This window comes from Dendropsophus ebraccatus, chromosome 15, assembly GCF_027789765.1.
Source record: "Dendropsophus ebraccatus isolate aDenEbr1 chromosome 15, aDenEbr1.pat, whole genome shotgun sequence".
NCBI lineage: Eukaryota > Metazoa > Chordata > Amphibia > Anura > Hylidae > Dendropsophus > Dendropsophus ebraccatus.
Genome location: NC_091468.1, coordinates 65033273 through 65055428, shown reverse-complemented (window position 1 = coordinate 65055428; position 22156 = coordinate 65033273). Strand labels below are relative to the sequence as shown.

The following is a 22156-nucleotide window of genomic DNA, read 5'->3' as shown; positions in this document are numbered from 1 at the left end:
GGCGTCCAGCACATCTGCTGATCAATAGGTGGCAGAGCCGTGTGTATTTCAGGCAGGTTTACATTCAGTTACACCAACCCCCCCCCCCCCAACCCGCTTGTACTGTACGTTTAATGAGAATAAGTCCCCCCGTTCATGTCTTTTAACCCCTTAAGGACGGAGCCAATTTTCGTTTTTGCGTTTTCGTTTTTTCCTCCTTGTGTTTAAAAGGCCAACACATTTTTTTTATTTAGGGGTTTTTTGTTTTTACTTTTATTTTTAGTTTTCCAGCATACATTTATTCCTTTAAAGTACAAAAGAATTAGAGTAATTCCACGTTTTCAGTCTTCATGCTTTATTTTCTATTTACAATGACATATGTACAGTTGTAATACAGATGTTACGCTTGCCCTCTGACCTTCTTAACATGCCACAGCATTGCCAGCTTTCGCTCCTATCAAGGAACATATGTCTGTAACTTTCCATCCACAGTGCAAGTGGTTAACTGGAAGAAAGAAAAGATGTTTGTCTTAGAACTTGCTTTCAGTATCATTATGTCAGCCGGAGAGAGTATATAAAGGGTATATAGATCCTGACTGTAATTACAAATCAGAAGAATAAAACAATGGTAGGGAACATGTGCTTAGCATCTGGGAAGCCCATACAATACCACATTAAAGAAAAACTGGTAAGAATCTAAACTAGACACAATACATCATGGGGTTATAGGATACCGTAATTACCAGGATTTCCAATGTCATTGTTCTCTGGTTTACAATGCCAATGCTATGTGGATTTATTTCATTATGGTTGTGCCACAAGGTTATCGTGTTTCACCAATGGTATGTGGGCATCTCTCATTCATGCTGCTTTGTGTAATGTGGTGATTGACTGATTTATCTTAATCTTTCCTGACATAAATACAGTATAAATTACAAGTTACCTTCTATATGGCTTCTACTGCTTACGGTAATGAAAAGTGACTTTTAAAGGGGTTGTTCAACAAAGAAATTTTTTTTTCAAATCAACTGGTGCCAGAAAGTGCCAAGGATTTTAATTTACTTTTATTAAAAAATCTTAAATCATCCAGTACTTATCAGCTGCTGTGTGTCCTGCAGGAAGTGGTGTATTCTTTCCGGTCTGACACAGTGCTCTCTGCTGCCACCTCTGTCCATGTCAGTAACTGTCCAAACCTCTCCAGCACTGGACAGTTCCTGACACGGACAAAGGTGGCAGCAGAGAGCACTGTGTCAGACCGAAAAGAATACACCACTTCCTGCAGGACATACAGCAGCTGATAAGAACTTGAAAGATTTGAGATTTTTTTTTTATAGAAGTAAATTACAAATTTCTGGCACCAGTTGATTTGAAATAATTTTTAACAAGAAAAGCACAATGTTAGAAAACAGTCATTTAAAGGGGTTGTCTAATTTTGAAGTCTGTTTCTGAAAAATGCCCCGATAAACTCCTCAGTAATCACATGTAATCAGAGAAGGAATGAGGAACCTGAGAAGCTTGTGTTCAATCTCACCAGAGGAAAATGAGGCATTGCACAGTGTACTATTTATTACAAAGACACTCTCTTAGCATTAGCTCTTTGTCCTGGTTAAAGAGGTACTCCGATGAAAATTTGTTCCTTTCCAATCAACTGATGACAGAAAGTTATACATATTTTTCAAAATTTACTTCTACGTACAAAATCTCCATTCAAACAAACAGAGTGGTGACAGACTGTTTCGTGCGCATGGCACCTCTACGGACAAGAGAGTCTGTGGAAGCACTGTGCACCCGAAACAGTCTGTCACCATTCTGTTTGGCTTTTACTCACACTATGTCCGCACTGTGTCCGGTGTTATCTTTTCATATAAAGCAATAAAAGGTTATGAAGACTGCTCTGGTGAGTGCAACTTTTCTTTCTGTATTATACATTGACACTGGATCTCTTGCTACTTATTGGAGTTGCACCACTGATTGTCTACTCCGGCCCCAGCATTTTGACACTGAGAACCTGTAGTGCCGCCACTTTCTATATACATTGTAAAAAATGACTTAGGGAACATTTATGTTTTTTACGGCGTTTTTTACGCCGGACTTACAAATGTTCCTGCAGCTCACAGAGCTGACACTGTGCAAGAACTTTGAAACCTACGCCAGCTCAGAGCCATGAAAAAAATGATAAATGCAGCGCACGCACAGGCCGCACCCCCCGTATTGCCCCACTGCCGAAGGTGGCGCAGATGGGGCACATGCGGAAAAAATATTAGCAAAAAAATACCGTTTACGACTATTTTGACACCGATTTGCCCCATCTGCGGCTAAAAAAAAGGCATTTACGTCTTTTCATACATGTCCCCCTTAGTGTTTAAATAATGTTTTTATGTCATAGATACATTTTTTTTTTTTTTTTTAATTTTTGGTGACATTTTTCCTAATTTTCCATTTTTCTATCTTTATTATAAAACAATCCTGAAATCTTGCAGTTTTCATTCTCACCACTGGAGATAAAAGTATGCTGAGACTTCCCGTTGTGGGGAGGCTGCTGTAAAGTGATCTGTACAACATTGCAGCGTCATGTGATACCGGTTTGTAGATAACATCAGTACAAGACAATAGTAGCTCCCTGTTGAATGACATTTTCAAAGTTCACAGAGTACCCTCAATGATGTTTCACGTTCATCTCAAGGGGACAGAGTCTGTCTATTGTCATCTATGTCTATGAGTTCTGCTGTAAAGTATGTCACTAAATGCTGTGAAGAACAGCCCAGGCAAGACGGCCGCACCAAATAGAAATATTAGAATAAAATAACAACTTATTAGAATGAAATAACTTTTAGTACTTTTTAGTAAGAAAATTTAGTTGACACATTCACTTTAAGCACAACCCAATTTCATCTGTTTGATATAAAGGAGGGACAGGACAGTGAATAGAGGATAGGTTTAGCTGGGTCCTCCTCTCCGCACCCCCAGCCCCACACTTGCTTCCATGACATATATATTCTGGAATATTCTATACTACTAATATCTATGATATCATCCCTGTTTTACGGCATCTAATTTTAGATCCAGCCCTGTTTAGCTTTATGTAATGCGGCTAAATGTGTTCAATAGACATTTAGCGATTCTAATTGTTAAATACGCTATGGCCGTAATAATAAATAATATATATAATATTTTCTTCAAAGCTAAACTGAACATGACAGAGGTGATGTCATCAGAGCAACCTATGAAATGTTTACCATGAGGCCATTGCTTTATGTTAGTTTTGTTCTCTTGAATTAACACGAAGTCCTGACTATTCAAAGTGAATTACGTTGATTGAATCAGGAGATTCCTTTCGGCTAAATGTAATATTCTTCTACTCCGCAGGAGAAATACTGTGTATCAGAATTATAAGGTACAGTAATATCCAATTCTATGAGGATATGGAGCAAATATTCTAAGATTCCTGACCACAATTGTATCTATACTGTATAATCAGAAGCTACAGAGATAAAGCTAAAGAAGACAAAGAAGAAGTCTACTGACCCAACAGGTAATATGGAAAAAAGAAGTGGTGATGGCAGCAAAAAGATAACTACTCAAACGGGAGCATTTCAGGTGGTTCTAAGGCTTCTTTATGGTCAGAGAGGCCATTGGTTTCTGCACGGACAGGAGGTTGAACGAGAATGAGAGTAAGGGCCCTACTCCACGGGACGATTATTGGTCAAAAAATCGTTAGATCGTTCGGATTTAAACTATAATCGTTCCATGTAATAGCAGGCAACGATTAAACGACCAACGAGAAATCATTTATCGTTTAATAGGATCTGGACCTACTTTTATCGTTTAATCGTTCGCACATTGTTTGGTGGAATAAGAAGTCATAGCTGGGCCATTCCATCCAAACTGAACCTTTTCGTAACTCCCGTAACACCTAGTTAATTTTTTTTTTTTAACAGCTAATTTAAAAAAATGCAATTTAACCACAAAAGTTATAAATATACATTAAGACTTTTAATGTATATTTATAACTTTAGTGTTTAAATTGCAGTTTTACTAGGTGTTACGAAAAGGTTCAGTTTGGATGGAATGGCCCAACTAAAACGTACGCAATAGCAACGACTAAACGACCGCAAGAACAATCATAAATAACGATCATCGTTCTAAGTAATTGGGTGAACGATTTTGGGTCGTTTGCCATAGCGGTCGTTTAAGATCGTTAATTGTCAAAAAATCGTTTGGTGTAACAATACCCTAAGTCAGGGGCAGAATGAAAGGATCTCTCATCATCCATGCCTGACCCCCACTCCCATAGTTTGTGTAGATGATAGATTAGCTATGGGTGAAGACCGCTGACATAGGGCAACATAGGTTAGTATGAAGCACAAATGGATTGCGACATCATTCTCAAGGTGAACAGTAAGCGTACCTTCAGATTGTCTGAGCTGTCTCTAAACTGGGAAAATCATAGGCAGCAATACTGTATCCCATCTGGCTTTTTTTTCTTTAAGATCAACTGGTGTCAGAAAGTTATATAGATTTGTAATTTACTTCTATTTAAAAATCTCCAGTCTTGCAGTACTTATCAGCAGCTGTATGTCCTGCAGGAAGTGGTGGATTCTTTCAAGTCTGACACAGTGCTCTCTGCCGCCACCTCTGTCCATGACAGGAACTGTACAGAGCAGCAGCAAATCTCCATAAAAAAACCTCTCCTGCCCTGGACAGTTCCTGACATGGACAGAGGTGGCAGCAGAGAGCACTGTGTCAGACTGGAAAGAATACACCACTTCCTGTAGGACATACAGCAGCTCATAAGTACTGGAAGACTAGAGATTTTTATATAGAAGTAAATTACAAATCTATATAACTTTCTGACACCAGTTGACTTGAAAAAATTCAAATTAAAAGTTTAGCCAGAGTTCCCCATTAAGTAACCACCATTTTAATAGGTTGTATGTTAACGCTGATAATTTTAACCTGTGCAAGGGAAATTAATACAGAGCAGTAGAACATGGGAGGCAAAAAACAGACACAATATATACATTACTTATTGGAGCATGTAGGTTAGTAAACTATCACACCTAGAAAGGAGGGTATGGGGAGAGTTTGCTCTATAGCTTATCAACCCTTTTCACAGGAAGACACATTTCTTATATTTTTGAAAAGGATCTCCCTATATCATCAGATTTTACAGATGTGTCAATGATTCTATATATAATTTTACTTCAAAATTACAGTTGAGAAAAAAAACTAAATCTACGTCCCATTCTTCCAGTGCTATACTATGTTACACGTACTGCCATCATGTGGTTAAAAAGTGCATTGCTATTAATATAAAGAGAGCTATAAACTAACTGACTTTATTAACCATGTTGGCCAAATGGATACATTGAAAATATATTAAAAAGGACATAATGCATAGTGATTACTTTCAGAAGCTGGAAAATATAGGACTGTTTAGTAGGGATGGTCCGAAACTGGCGAGGTTCGGGTTCGTATGAACCCGAACGCTCGGCATCAGATTCCCGCTGTCTGCCCCCTATGGCTATGGCTGTATCCCAGTTTTCCAGGCGGTCCTCCCGCTGTATCTACCCTCTCCACGGAGCGGGCAGACAGCGGGAATCATTACCGAGAGTTCGGGTTTGTACGAACCCGAACCGAACTCTGTTTGGACCATCCCTACTGTTTAGCATGGAAAAAGATGCCTTAGGCCTCTTTCACGTGTCTGGTAAATTTATCCAGATTTCTTATCAGGAAATCCGGATACATTTCCAGACCCATAGGGTTCTATTGGGCTGGAAGATATAGCACATGTCCTATATTTGTCTGGAATTCTGCCACAGATGCCCCATTAAACCCTAAGGGGCATCCAGAATTCTGTCTGTCCGGAATTCCGTACCGAGCAAGTGACACTGGATGTGGCCCTTTAACTGTAGACCATAAGTGCAGTGATCACTATGCTGGTGAAGGACATAGATAAAGTCAAAGGATCATGTGTGATTAGGTCCAGGTACTGTAGATCAGGCATGTCAGAGCAGATATTTTTGGCCTGCAAAGAAAATCTGTAAATATGACAGTGCCATAAGCTCCTTCCATTTAATTGTATCAGCACGTAGCCCTCTGCTCCCTGACCTGTCACTCTGCACTTCACAGCATCCATACCTGACCAGAAAGAAAGGGTCAGGGCACCAAAGACGAGAGTTAGGACAGGCGAGCATTACCAGGGAAAGCAGATTCATAAAGGCTGTCTTCCCCAACCTGCTGCTGTCAAGTTTGTAGAACTACAACTCCCCTCTTAGATCTTGCAGTTCATGATGGGAGTTGTAGTTTTCAAACAGCTGGATTGCCACAGATTGGGAAACAATGATAAGACGGGACAGTGGCACATAACCCCTGGAGGGGACAGTGGTACAGAATTGTTAATTTAGGAATTATTGCACAATACATCAGTAGACAGTGGCACTATCTATTAGGACATGGTGGCACATTACGGATCAGTGTCTCAGTTCAGTAGGGAGGTAGTGGCATCATTAAATTATTTAAAGGGGTATAGTGGCACAATGTAATTATGTGAGGTGGTACAGTGGCACAATTTGTTTCTTCAGTACACTATACTCGCCTATTATATCCCCTGCCATGTGTAGTGCACCATGTCCACTCTGGCCCTCCTACTCTGGCCTTTGTTTACTTCCCTGCAGAAATTATATTATCAGTCGGTGGCTTCAGGGGTCTCGTGGCATCTACTGCTAAGGCCAGTGATTTACTACATGGTATACGGGCGCATCATCTCTGCAGGGAAGTAAACAAAGGTGGCGGGAAGGAGCGAAGCACTGGACATGATGGAGACAAAACAGGTGGGTGTACCATAGGTTTAATTTTCTGACAAAACAGACTATATTTTTTATTTTTTCTATATAATTCACACAGTCTGTTTAAGGGGTCATGATGGTATAATTGTTCCGATTAGGGATTACCCGTGCGGCATTGTCTGACAATAGCAGGAGAAAGTATAGAGCATAATGCTGGGTTTACACGGGAACGATTATCGTGCAAATTTGCACGATAACGATCGAATTCGAACGATAAACATACGTGTAAACGCAGCAAACGATCGAACAACGAGCGGGAAATCGTTCACTTTGATCTTTTATCTGGTTCTTAAATCGTTGTTCGCAAAAAATTCGCCAATCGTTCTGTGTAAACAGTCGTCGCGCGAAAGTCCGACCGCCCGCCGCTCGCCCCCCCGCTCATACGCAACCCCCTGCGCCGGCTCGATCGCCACCCCTGCCCCCGCTTCAATCGCCACCCCCGCTGCCACTCCAATCGCCCCCGCCACCCCGGCCACGAGCATACGTTACCTGCTCCGCGTAGCAGGTCTTCGAAATCCCCGGCTCCCCTCTTCAGTGCATTGATTGGCTGAAGAGGTGAGCCGGAAATTTCAAACGGCTCCTCTTCAGTCAATCAGTGCTGCCGTGCATTGATTGGCTGAGGAGGAGAGCCAGGAATTTCAAACGGCTCCTCTTCAGCCAATCAGTGCTGAAGAGGAGCACTGATTGGCTGAAGAGGAGCCGTTTGCAATTTCCGGCTCACCTCTTCAGCCAATCAATGCACTGAAGAGGGAAGACCTGCTACGCGGAGCAGGTAACGTATGCTCGTGGCCGGGGTGGCGGGGGCGATCGGAGCGGCGGCGGCTGGGGTGGCGATCGGAGCGGCGGCGGCTGGGGTGGCGATCGGAGCGGCGGCGGCTGGGGTGGCGATCGGAGCGGGGTTGGTGGCGATCGGGGTGGCGCAGGGGGCTGCGGTTGACCGTGGGGCCGGGCTGCTGGCGGGCCGGGCTGCGGGCGCGCGATCGCAAACCGATTTTTCCGTACGATATATTGTACCGTCTAAACGCTGATCGTTATGGGAAAAAAAAAAACGTTACTCCGACATCGTTAATCGTACGATCGGGCCAATTATCGTTTTGTGTAAACCCAGCATAAGGGTCCGTTTACACACACAGATTATCTGACAGATTTTTGCAGCCAAAGCCAGGAATAGACTATAAACAGGGAACAGGTCATAAAGGAAAGCCTTATACTGGAGCTTTATGGAACCAGACTGATAAATCTGACTGATCACATGACACAGAGCCGAAAGAGGACCACGCTTATCGCAATCTTCTCCTGGCTCTATCTCCCGATTGGTACCGACTGATCAAACCTTTTGACATGTTGTCGTGATCGTGCCTGAAAAGGCATCAGTGCCACCCTCTGCGGTGAAGATCCGACCTCTGCGACAGACTGCGCTTTTGGCATTAAGTCCGTGCCTAGTTTTGTTCTGTTCTTTGCTTATGTCTTCTGTGATCCGGTCCATGTTTTCTCAGTTCTCCCTGCACTTTCCTTGCTGTGGTCTATTCACTAATTGTCTCTGCTGTGTTCTGATTGACAGGTCTCTTCACCTCTGGCTTTGTGTGTTTCTCCTGCTCTACCTATTAGCTTGGAGTCCAGGACTTCTGTTCCCTTATAGCTTGGTCTCTACATTCAGTCTGAGCTCTTGATAGCTTTGTCCAGCTTGTCTGTCAGCTAGATCCAGCCTTTTGCCATATTGTTTGTATTCCTGGTTTCCTAATCCCTTTGCTTGTTTCTTGCCTTTCTTTGTCTTTTTTGGTGCGTTTACACAGAATGATTATCTGACAGATTATCTGCCAAAGATTTGAAGCCAAAGCCTGGAATGGATTTGAAACGAGGAGAAATCTCAGGCTTTCATGTATGACCTGATCTCTGTTTATAGTCTGTTCCTGGTTTTGGCTTCAAATCTTTGGCAGATAATCTTTCTGTGTAAAAGGGCCCTTATGCTGGGTTTACACGAAACGATAATTGGCCTAATCGTACGAATAACGATGTCGGAGTAACGATTTTTTTTTCATAACAATCAGCGTTTAGACAGTACGATATATCGTACAGAAAAATCGTTTTGCGATCGTTTTAAGATTGCGCGCCCGCAGCCCGGCCCCCCGCTCATCCGCGCCGTCTCGATCGCCACCGCCGCTCCGATCGCCACCCCCGCCGCTCCGATCGCCAGCCGCTCACCTTAGGCGACCATGCTCCAAGCACGGCACCACCAATCACATGAGAACATCTTAACCGCCTGCTGCCGTTTCCAGAGTCTGATAACCGGTATGGACTCACACAATTGAAGTCTACTTGCACTCAAGTAACCGGGATGCACAGGCACCGATTGGCAAAAGTTAGTTACAGCATCAAGGATGAAGGGAGTCCTAGTAACAGCTAAAACAATGCTGAATTGGACTTATTAAATAACTCCTCCTAAAAATAAATTAATTGGACGTATTATTTTTTTTTAAGCTATTACCACGGCTCCCATCCTCCTTGATGCTATAACTCAAACCTTTATGAATCAGCAGAGTGCAAGTGGACCTCCATTGTGCAAATCCTGTTGCCCCATTGTGCCCTACCCTTACTAGTCAATGCAAACCTAAGGAAAAAAAGATTCAGAAGACATTTTATTAGCTGAGCACGGGCAGAAGAAGGTCCTTGGAAAGGAAAGCAAATGGTTTCTGCCGTATAGTCCACAATGGTGCACATAATGTGATGGTTAGGTACGGCTATAGAGTTTTTTGCAGGGATGACAGATCTCCTGTAATACACGATGTTACTGGGTGACAACATCTGTAATGTACGCTTGGTAAAATGTAATCGTATACTAAGGCGCTGGACAGGGAGGCTTTGTTGAGTCCCTGGAGTTGTGCCAATGTACGCAGCAGATGTGTACAATACAAACCTTCAAGAACGCCAATGTTGTGTCACGGCTCGAGGATGAAATATCTTTACAGTATCCTGCTACAATGGGGAAAATAGAGATGCAGCAAATATTTAATGCTCAGACTTGTGGGCGGCGAATGGATATGAAAAAAGACAATTATCGGAGATTAGGAATTTCTGCATGTTTTTGTGCAAAGATTAGGACAATCTGGACATTGGAAACGGATCAACTTCCATTGATCAGACCGGCCTTTACAGTAATGACATCAACCAAGTTTGGGTCAAATAATTGGTCAAATTACAGCTGTAAATCCCAGCTAAGCAGGGTTCACACTACGTTTTTGCAATCCGTTTTTTGCAAAAAGTGGATGAAAAACAGATGGAAAAAAACGGATGCATGTGTGTGCATCCGTTTTCCCATTGAATTCCATTATAAAAAAAAAATGGATCAAAACGGATCCGGACTCCGTTTTGATCCATTTTTTTTTATAATGGAATTAAGTGGGAAAACGGATCAAAATGGATGCACACATGTATCCATTTTTTCCATCTGTTTTTCATTAGTTTTTTTGCAAAAAATGGATTGCAAAAACGTAGTGTGAACCCAGCCTTAGTAGTACCACTTCCAGTATATTCACTACTGCAGCAGATATGTACAGATAGCGACATTTCCTCAAGAGATTGGACTGAAGTTTAAAGTTTCCATTTATGAAACATCTTGTTTAGTTTGCATTACATTACTATGGGGGAGATTTATCAAAGGGTGTAAAATTTAGACTGGTGCAAACTGCCCACAGCAACCAATCACAGCTCAGCTTTAGGCAGTGCTGAAAGGAAAGCTGAGCTGTGATTGGTTGCTGTGGGCAGTTTGCACCAGTCTAAATTTTACACCCTTTGATAAATCGTCCCCTATGTGTTTAAAGAAATGCCTTTGGAGGAAAAAAAAAAGGCTCATGAACTATAATGGGTCTTAGTGAACCTACAATTTACTTGCAGATAATTTATTCCACAATGAACCAAGCAACCAATGAGATTCCACCTTTCATTCCTCACAGGCTCTTTGGAAAATGAAAGGTGGAATCTGACTGGTTGCTAGGGGCAACTGAGCCAGTTTTACGTTACACCATGTTTGATAAATCTCCCGCTATATTTCTTTTGAGCAACAATAACCAAATAAAGAAATATAGTTCAAATATATAAAATTCAGAGAGAGAGCAGCCACTTAGAAAGGTACCTTTAAGGCCCTTCTACACAGGCAGATTATTGTATAAATAACTAAAAGGAAGGTAAATATGCCTTGAGGAAGACTATTAGCATATACAAAAAGTGGGAAAAGCGGTGGCTTTCTTGGTGCTGTCCATCTATGCCAGGAGTCTAATGTCTGTATAACTAGGTTTCCTCAATGTTACTGGACAATGACTCCACGTTCGCAACATGTTTTGAGGAGGCCGCCCTCCTCTTCATCAGGCATTGAGGAAGACTATGCATTCACAAAACAGCAAAAAGCCAGTGGGGACACTATTCTTCTTTTTACTCTTGACAAAAAAATAAAGGTGTCAGAAGACTAGGAAAATGCTGCAGAGGTTTTAGTATGGAGCACTGTATAAGCCTGACTGTCACATCTTCACCTTTAGCAGTGCCAGGGCCGGGATAAAGAGTAGGCTGTGGCCTGGGGCGCCAAACGTCAGGGGGCGCAGTCTGGATGGATAAGTAATTAATTTATTTACCCATCCATCCTGCCCCCTGCTCACCCGCCCTGCACAGTAACTATGAGCGCTCATAGTTACATACAGCAGCACTGACCGAGAGGGGGCCATTGGCTTCCTCCGTGGCAATCACTCTTGTGGCCGCCGGCAGCGTTTTGCCTGAAGTCACAAGAGGCCGCTCTCCCTTTGCTGTGTTAGTGCTTGAGTCAGTCACTGGAGCGCCCACCCGGGGTCAGCACTCAAGCACTGACACTGCAAGGGGAGAGGGTAGAAGCTAGCATGGAGTGTCCAGAAGGAGGTGTACAGGACCTTCGATGACCTCATGCCCATGTGACCAGTGTGGGAGGAGCTATCTTCCTCTGCTAGGCTTTCTATGAGGCAACTGGTTTCCCGGACTGTTTATGAGGCAGCAGTATACCGAGTGCAGGGTGTATGATCAGCAGGAGGTAAATCACATTGACGGCACTGTTCTGCAGGGTGGGGGGGTGTGGGTGCGATGTTCTGCAGGGTCAGGGGTGTGTGGGTGCACTGTTATGTGATGTTCTGCAGGGTCAGGTGTTTGTGGGTGCACTGTTTTGCAATGTTCTGCAGAGTCAGGGGTGTGTGGGTGCGCTCTTATGCGATGTTCTGCAGGGTCAGCGGTGTGTGGGTGCAGTCTTATGCGATTGGGAGAGCGGCCCCTTGTGGCCGCAGGCAAAACACTACCTGCGGCTACAAGGGTGCTGGGAAGAGGAGACGAGCGCCAAAGGTGAGTATAAGTGTTTTGTTTTGTTTTTTTGGTTTGGTTGTTTTGGAGGATTACTGCTATATTGGAAGGGTTAGGGAGCACACAGGGGGTCTATATATAACTGATGGAGCACACAGGGGGTCTATATACTACTGGGGGACCACACAGGGGGCTTATATATAACTGGGGCAGCGCACAGGAGGTCTATATACTTCTGGGGGTGCACACACGGGGGCTATATACTACTGGGGGCAGCACACAGGGGGTCTATATACTACTGGGGCAGCGCACAGGCGGTCTATATACTACTGGGGCAGCACACAGGTGGTCTATATACTACTGGGGGAGCACACAGGGGGCCTATATACTACGGGGGAAGCACACAGGGGGTCTATATACTACTGGGGGAGCACACAGGGGGTCTATATACTACTGGGGGAGCACACAGGGGCTTATATATAACTGGGGCAGGGCACAGGGGGTCTATATACTTCGGGGGGTGCACACACGAGGGCTATATACTACTAGGGGCAGCATACAGGGGGTCTATATACTACTGGGGCAGCGCACAGGCGGTCTATATACTACTGGGGCAGCACACAGGTGGTCTATATACTACTGGGGGAGCACACAGGGGGTCTATATACTACGGGGGAAGCACACAGGGGGTCTATATACTACTGGGGGAGCACAAAGGGGGTCTATATACTACGGGGGGAGCACACAGGGGCTTATATATAACTGGGGCAGGGCACAGGGGGTCTATATACTTTGGGGGGTGCACACACGAGGGCTATATACTACTAGGGGCAGCACACAGGGGGTCTATATACTACTGGGGCAGCACACAGGCGGTCTATATACTACTGGGGCAGCACACAGGTGGTCTATATACTACTGGGGCAGCACACAGGGGGTCTATATACTACTGGGGGCAGCACACAGGGGGTCTATATATAACTGGGGGCAGCACACAGGGGGTCTATATATAACTGGGGGAGTGCACAGGGGGCTATATAATACTGGGGGAGTGCACAGGGGGATATATAATACTGGGAGAGTGCACAGGGGGGCTATATACTTCTGGGGGATCACACAAGGGGTCTATATACTTCTGGGGGAGCACACAGGGGGTCTATATATAATTGGGGCAGCACACAGGGATCTATATACTACTGGGGGCAGCACTCAGGGGTCTATATACTACAGGGGGCAACACACAGCAGTCTATACTATATTGGGGCTGCACAAAGGGGCCTTACTACTATACTGGGGCACAGGGACACCTCAAAACTATGGGGGCACAGAGGGGTGTAATTACCATATAGGGGTACAGAGGGGTGTAACTACTATATAGGGGACCTAACTGCTGGAGGTGTTGGAGCCTAATATGTCTTTCTGGCAGATTCTGGAGAGAGGGTACACAGCTGGGGGAGACATCATGGTGGCCCCCGCTGGATGGAGAGAAAAAGAAAAGGTGACAGACTCTGATCAGAGAAGACGCCCCCTGTGTATCACTGGATGTAACTGCATTCTGCTATAGGGTTGTAGTGATAGTGGCCATGGTGTGGCGGTATAATGTAATGGTATTATTGGTGATATCTTTCTGTTTTGTTCAGGGCAGTTTTCATGTAATATGTAATCACTGTATGGTGGTAGGAGTGTTATAAGAGAACTACCATATGTATTGGGGCTCTTAATACAGTGTGGGGGAACTTTCAGAGCATTATACTGTGTGGGGAGAACCGATTCTAATAACGCTAAGTTCAAAGGGGGGGGGGGAGCGCCATTTGCCTTCTCTGCCTAGGGCACCAAAACTTCTTGTCCCAGCCCTGAGCAGTGCTTTGTGCTAGATTACATACAGTACTGGCAGAGGCACCTTACCTATTTTATTAGTAAATGCCTGCAGGAAACTGAACACATTTAGGTGCCATAGGTGCCGTATCACTCGCCATTTTAGTAACGTAGCAGAGTTTACTCTATGAAATGAGAAGCAAATGTATAAAGTTTTTAGATTTGTATGGAAAGTTGGCTTTGTAATGGAGTGAAAAGTTGCTAATAATGTTTATACATCAAGTACATCTAGATTCTGTTCAGAACCTGTTTCTTTTTAGTCTGTTTATACATGACTTGGTAACGGGCATCAAAAGCATTGTCTCAATGTTTCCACATTAGTTAAAAAAAGCAATTTTGGGGATTTGAAATATTGCACAGAAACATATTTTGAGGTCTCCAAGAACCAATGCCATGCTAAGTGACAGGATGCCGGCGATCCAAAAGTGCAAAAAGGGGAACACATAAATTATTTTATAAAAATGCCAGATTAATTAAAACCATACATAAACAACTAAGATATCGTTTTATAATCACTATGCCCTATTCTGGCTTATTTGCAGGACTTCACTATAACATATCATAGGTGAAGAGCAAGAAATCACACAGGATATGTAGTAGTACACTATACTGTAGAGGAGTATAGGACATGTAGTATCACATTGTACTATAGAGAGGAGATACTAGACACACACTGCAGTACAGGACATGTAGTATCACACTATACTGTAGAGAGGAGTACAGGACATGTAGTATCACACTATACTGTAGAGGAGTACAGGACATGTAGTATCACATTGTACTATAGAGAGGAGATACTAGACACTCACTGCAGTACAGGACATGTAGTATCACACTATACTGTAGAGAGGAGATACTAGACACACACAGCAGTACAGGACATGTAGTATCACACTATACTGTAGAGTGGAGTACAGGACATGTAGTATCACACTATACTGTAGAGAGGAGTACAGGTCATGTAGTATCAGACTATACTGTAGAGAGGAGTACAGGACATGTAGTATCACACTGTACTGTAGAGAGGAGTACAGGACATGTAGTATCACACTGTACTGTAGAGAGGAGTACAGGACATGTAGTATTGCACTATACTGTAGAGAGAGCTACTAGGCAGCCAATCACTGCATGCACTTAAAGGGGTTATCCAGCGCTACAAAAACATGGCCACTTTCCCCCTACTGTTGTCTTCAGATTAGGCGGGGTTTTGAAATTCAGTTCCATTGAAGTAAATGGAGCTTAATTGCATACTGCACCTGAACTGGAGACAACAGTAGGGGGAAAAGTGGCCATGTTTTTGTAGCGCTGGATAACCCCTTTAACTAATACAAAAACTGGGTTTTACCAGTAAAATGGCCACTTTTATTGGTCAATCATCCAGTTATTCACATGTGTCGCAGATCCAGATTGTCCATAGCATTGTATGCTGACTCCGGTCTCACGTAACGATGGTTAAAAAAAACTTCAAGGACCATAGTACTTAGTTGGAATCCAGGTCCAGTCTCCTAAAGCTTTTGAGCCTTGTGCTGGTTGAAAACTGAGACTACTTGGAAGATGAGGTTCAATGTGGAAAAATGTAAAGTTATGCACCTGGGTACTAATAACCCGAATGCATTATATGTCCTAGGGGGAGTAATAACCTGCAGCATCATATGTGCTAGGGGGAGTAATAAACTGCAGCATCATATGTCCTAGGTGGAGTTACACTGTGAGAGTCGCTAATAGAGAAGGATCTGGGTGTACTCATAGATAATAGACTACAAAACCGCACACAATGTCAGTCAGCTGCTTCTAAGGCCAGCAGGATATTGTCATGTATATAACAGGCCTGGACTCTCGGGACAGGGATATAATATTACCGCTTTATAAAGCTTTGGTGCGGCCTCATCTGGAGTATGCCGTCCAGTTTTGGGCACCAATTCATAGAAAGGACGTCCTAGAGCTGGAGAGGGTACAAAGACTGCAACTAAACCAATAAGGGGAATGGAGCATCTTAGTTATGAGGACAGAATTACATATGTTTAGTCTCGAGAAGAGACGTATAAGGGGAGAAATGATTAATCTATATAAACATATAAATGGCCCCTACAAGAAATATGGGGAAAAAAATGTTCCAGGTAAAACCCCCTCAAAAGGACAAGGGGGCACGGCCTCCACCTGGAGAGACAAGGGGGCGCTGCCTCCATCTGGAGAGACAAGGGGGCGCTGGCTCTGCCTGGAGAGACAAGGGGGCGCTGGCTCTGCCTGGAGAGACAAGGGGGCGCTGGCTCTGCCTGGAGAGACAAGGGGGCGCTGGCTCTGCCTGGAGAGACAAGGGGGCGCTGGCTCTGCCTGGAGAGACAAGGGGGCGCTGCCTCCGCCTGGAGAGACAAGGGGGCACTGCCTCCGCCTGGAGAGACAAGGGGGCGCTGCCTCCGCCTGGAGGAAAAAAGGTTAAATCTCCGGAGGCGACAAGACTTCTCCACCATGAGAACAGTGATCTGTGGAACAGTCACCCCAGGATCTGGTCACAGCAAAAACAGTGGAGGCTTCAGAAACAGAGAAACACGTTCTTAGACCAAAATAACATTAATGCATATGTATAGAACCTACCCATTACCTCCCCCTTCCCTCCATCCATCCCCTCCTTGGTTGAACTTGATGGACATGTTTCTTTTTTTAAACGTACTATGTAATTAAAAAAAAAAAAAAAAAAAAGCATTTAAATAGTGTAACCTGCTTTATATCACACTCCCGGCTGATTTCAATACAGTTTAAGGCTATGTTCGCATAATGTAAGAGACCGGCCGTTCCGTGACCCAGCCGGGTCACAGAGCAGCCGGTCTCTGAAAAGATACTGCAGTACCGGCTGGATGATCTTTCAGCCCGCAGTGTTCTGATGCGGGCACATCCGTGCATGCCCGCATCAGAACTTTACACTGCACGCTATGGAGCGTACGGCCGGGGCTGCTCGCTCCATAGTGTGCACTGACATGGATTTTTGCGGCCGCTGTTAGAGATGAGTGAACCTGGAGCATGCTCGAGTCCATCCGAACCCGATCGTTCAGCATTTGATTAGTGGGGGCTGCTGAAGTTTGATAAAGCCCTAAGGCTATGTGGAAAACATGGGTATAGTCATTGGCTGTATCCATGTTTTCCAGACAACCTTAGAGCTTTATCCAAGTTCAGCAGCCCCCGCTAATCAAATACCGATCGTTCGGGTTCGGATGGACTCCAGCATGTTTGAAGTTCGCTCATCTCTAGCCACTATGAACAGTGGCCGCAGAAAACTGACATGTCAGTTTTTTGCGGCGCCACTAGAGATTCCAGCTGGAGCGTATACTATGTGTATACGATCCAGCCGGGATCCAATAGACTGCTATGTAACGTATATTCCGGTAATAATCACGGCCATTGTACAATGGCCGTGAATTTACGAAAATATAATTTGTGTGAACATAGCCTTCCTGCGTTTTCAATCCACTCCTGGTTGAGGTTGCAAAATACTGACTGAAATATACTGTGTGTGAACCCAGCCTAACAGTTTTTTTTTTCCCCTGAAGCATTATAGTGATCTTTTGTAAAACCAGGGCTAATAATGGAGAATACAAGTATTTACTAAAACAGATCCATCAGGAGTGATGACAGGTCCCCTTTAACTGCATAAGGAGAAATACAGGATAGTGGATCCTTTTTATAAACATCCAGTAAAGGTCGTATTAGCAGGGCGCATATGGTAAATCACCACACACATTTACAAGGAAATAATCTATGTCTTGCGAATGTTCTCCAAGTTTTTGCTTTTTATCTGACCTAGGATGATAGGGAAATTAGGAATGCATCTGCCAGATGAGGAATGTGCCAACATTTATCAATTGCGTGACTTGTGATGCAAGAGCTGGCAGACAGATCTCTACAGTATGTATTTCTACAGTACATTGTATTATTACTTTAATAAGAACCATCAGACCCGATCAGCGATAAGGTTTTGTAAATGTCTCTGCTACAAGCTTTTCTTTAAACTGTACTGGAACAAAGTTCCTTGTAAATCAACAGTAAATAAAAATGATTTAACTGCATTACAGTAAAGCGATAACAAATATATATTTTGCAGTCCAGCTACTTAAAGTGTTTTGGATAACTCTGGACATATCATAAGCCCGGCTGCAGAGAGCCCCAAGATCCCCACAAGAACTAAGCCTAAGGGTCCTATTATGGGGAGCGATAATCGGACTGAATAAGGCCAATTGGCGCTCAGTGTAATAGAGACACTGATCAGCTGATCATCTCTTTAGGTCCAGACCTAAAATCATCGGCCACTGACTGTGTATCGCTATGTGTAATGGTGATGCGGTGCAGACGGCTAACATTTAAATAAACTGCTATACATTACCTCTGCACAATCCTGGTCTTCTCCTGCCCTCTTTTTTTCACCCCGGCGCCGCAGCTTCAGAGCAACCTGTCTAAGCTGACATGCAATTATAGGTACCCTTTAGCGTGCGTTCACACGTACAGGATCTGCAGCAGATTTGATGGCGCAGATTTGAATCTGCAGCAGATCCAAATCTGCAGCAGATCCGCAGCAGATTTGATGGCCCAGAGTTACTTTGCATTGAATCTGCAACTTCAAATCTGCGCCATCAAATCTGCTGCAGATCCTGTACATGTGAATGCACCCTACCGGATCTGCAGCGGATTTTCATGCTGCGAGTTTGCAGCGAAATCAGCTGCGGATCCTGTACTGTGAAGCTTAATGGGTCCCATACACGCAGCGGATCAGCTGCCTGCATGTGACCCGGCCCCTTTAACCCGTGTGCCGCCTGCAGCTTACAGCCCCGACCCCCTTAAACCCACGCAAGCCCGATCGCCGCCCCGGCCCCCCCACACCCCCTATCGCAGCACCAGCCCCGAGCATACATCACCTGCTCGGGCCGTGGCTGTGTGATGCTCCCAGGAGCATCACACAGCCATGGCCCGAGCAGGTGATGTATGCTCGGGGCTGCGCTCGGGCGTGCGTGCGGGCCGTCGATCGAGCGTGCGGGGGGGGGGGGGGCGGAAGCGGCGATCAGGCGTGCGGGGGTTTAAGGGGGCCGGCGGCGCAAGCTGCGGGCGGCGGCGCAGGGGTTAAAGGGGCCGGGTCCCATGCAGGCAGCGGATCCGCTGAGTGTATGCGACCCATTGAGCTTCACAGTACAGGATCCGCAGCTGATTTCGCTGCAAACTCGCAGCATAAAAATCCGCTGCGGATCCGGTAGGTGTGAACGCACCCTAAAGGCTCAAAATAAACAAGTTTTGAGTTATAATATTATTTTAGGGTGTGTTCACACGTACAGGATCTGCAGCAGATTTTATGGCGCAGATTTGAATCTGCAGCAGATCCGCAGCAGATTTTATGGCCCAGAGTTACTTTGCATTGAATCTGCACCCCTTAGGGTGTGTTCACACGTACAGGATCTGCAGCAGATTTGAAGCTGCAGATTCAAAGCAAATCAATTCTGGGCCATCAAATCGGCTTCAGATCCTTAGTAAAGAAACTATCCCATAACTAAAACTCTGAGCTATACGAACAGTTGATAAAAACATCATGACCCATCAATCCAAAATGTCCAGATAGAATGAATACTTTCTATCCTTTTATGTAAAAATGCTTCATTCAGACCTTTGGGTTGTGTAATAATTCACATAGATGGGAGGAATTTGCATGGACCACACCAGAAGAACAAATAAAACATTGTCATAAACATGTTCTGCCAAAATATCGTAATTGCCCTGTAAATGTCAACAAATAAAAGTGGCCATAGTTACAGAATGGTAACATTTCAGCAATGTTTTTGTGAGCATGGAGTAATATGAAACTACCAGGTTACAGCAGTATGAATATTATTACCATTAACCATACACTTCACTAGAAGAGTTGGATGAAGACTATAGACACCTTAGAAAGTGCAAGGTCATCCATAATGCAGAATTGACAATGCACAGACAACTCTTATATGTGATAAATGAAACCACAAAGCTGGTGTCAGGGGCCGGCCGGCGTGCTCGGCCACTGGCATTGCAAGGTCCATAATGTTATTGCCGTGGCTGGGACCTCCTCGCTCCCAGCCGAGCGGTTCAGGTGCTCAGTTTTATTATGCTGACTGGCAGGCGTCACCGCCAGTCAGCTCTGTTATGTGCTTGGGGCTGGAGTCTCTGCCCCAATCACGTCCTGGAGCTGGGACTCCATAAGACTACTACTGCCATCATGCCTAGTGCCTGCTATAGAGCCTCATTCGTGTGTGCTTAGTAGCTTTCTATATTCTGATTGACTTCTCTGGTATACTGATTCCTGGCTTTGACTCCCTGACTATTCTCCTGTGTTCTGATTTTGTAATGGGACAATCATTAGTGACCGACCCGGCTAGTGGACCCTGCTTCAGTGTGTTTGTATTGTCTTGTCTTTGTGTAGCACCATATCCAGAGTAGTATTCAGTCTTCTGGTTGGGGCCGGCCTATTAAGGAGCCGATAGCTCCAAGAGGCAGGGACAGTTGGTGGGTTGAAGTGACAGGGTTTCACTTTGTCTTTTGTCTCTAGACCCGCTCTGACAACTGGACTAACATTTTTCTTTTTACAAATACCAAGAACTGAAAACTATAACATGCGACTAGAGATGAGCGAACCGGTTCGGGTTCATCCGAACCCGAACGTTCGGTATTTGATTAGCGGTGGCTGCTTAAGTTGGATAAAGCTCTAAGGTTGTCTGAAAACATGGATACAGCCAATGACTATATCCATGTTTTCCACATAGTCTTAGGGCTTTATCCAAGTTCAGCAGCCACCGCTAATCAAATGCCGAAAGTTCGGGTTCGGATTGTTTCGAGCATGCTCCAGGTTCGCTCATCTCTATATGCGACTTGTACATTTATTCAAGTACCAAGTATTTGAAAAAGACACTAAGGATCCATTCACACTTAAGCCACAACTACTGTTGGCAGTTTTTGTTTGTACAACTACCATTTCTTGACCAAACAACGGCCATTATTCCACCAATAATTAAAGGAGAAGTCCGGCAAAAATATTTCTTAAAGTATTGCCCCCCAAAAGTTATACAAATCCCCGATATACACTTATTATGGGAAATGCTTAAAAAGTGCTTTTTTCCCTGCACTTACTACTACATCAAGGCTTCACTTCCTGGATAACATGGTGATGTCACTTCCTGGATAACATGTTGATGTCACTTCCTGGATAAAATGTTGCTGTCACTTCCTGGATAACATAGTGGTGTCACTTCCTGGATAACATGGTGATGTCACTTCCTGGATAACATGGTGATGTCACTTCCTGGATAACATGGTGATGTCACGACCCGACTCTTAGAGCTGTGCGGGCTGTGGCTGCTGGAGAGGATGATGGCAATGGGACACTGAGGGACACAGGGCACTGGAGGGACACTAAGCATCCCTCTACCATCATCCTCTCCAGCAGCCACAGCCCGCACAGCTCTAGCAGTCGGGTTGTGACAACATGTTATCCAGGAAGTGACATCACCATGTTATCCAGGAAGTGACATCACCATGTTATCCAGGAAGTGACATCACCATGTTATCCAGGAAGTGAGACCTTGATGTAGTAGTAAGTGCAGGAAAAAAGCACTTTATAAAAATTTCCCGTAATAAGTGTATATTATTTATATAACTTTTGGTGGGCAATACAATACTTTAATAAAAAATTTTGCCGGACTTCTCCTTTAATGTTATTTTACAATAACAGCCGTTGTTTGTTTGTGAAATGACAGCCATTCAAAAAAAACGGCCAAAAACACGACGTTGTGTGGTCGTGGCCAAACAGTGTTTTAAGCTGCATGTTTTGGATGCAGTACATTTTTGGTTTTACTCCTGCTTGTTTTTGGGCTTCAAACACTTAACAAAACACAAAACATTCAGCATAAAAAATTTACAGCTGAAAAGACTGTACATGATAAGACACAGTACATGATAATTAGAACCTTTTTCAGATTTTAAACTAGATTTGTCACCGTAATGTTCATTTGAAACACTGATAACCACCCTAATGTTAGCCTATGCAAATCTTAGATACAGTATGAGGGGAGAATCTGTAGGCAGAGTTTCCCCAGTATATAAAGGTTCAGCAGTGACGCGGATTGGCATAATTCTGTAACATACAA

General features: G+C 44.2%; 1 protein-coding gene across 2 annotated transcripts in view; it reads right to left on the bottom strand.

The window, feature by feature from the left end:
• The window catches only part of WDR27 (WD repeat domain 27), a 162912-nt gene that overhangs the window by 8709 nt on the left and 132047 nt on the right, over positions 1-22156 (bottom strand). Inside the window, exon 25 of one of the 2 annotated variants that reach the window (XM_069954501.1) lies at positions 318-484. The exons of the other annotated variant lie outside the window; for it this stretch is intronic. Coding sequence (XP_069810602.1) covers positions 437-484 — 48 coding nt within the window. The 3' untranslated portion in view covers positions 318-436. Of the gene's footprint in view, positions 1-317; positions 485-22156 lie in introns of those variants that run through there. 2 annotated transcript variants of the gene reach the window in all.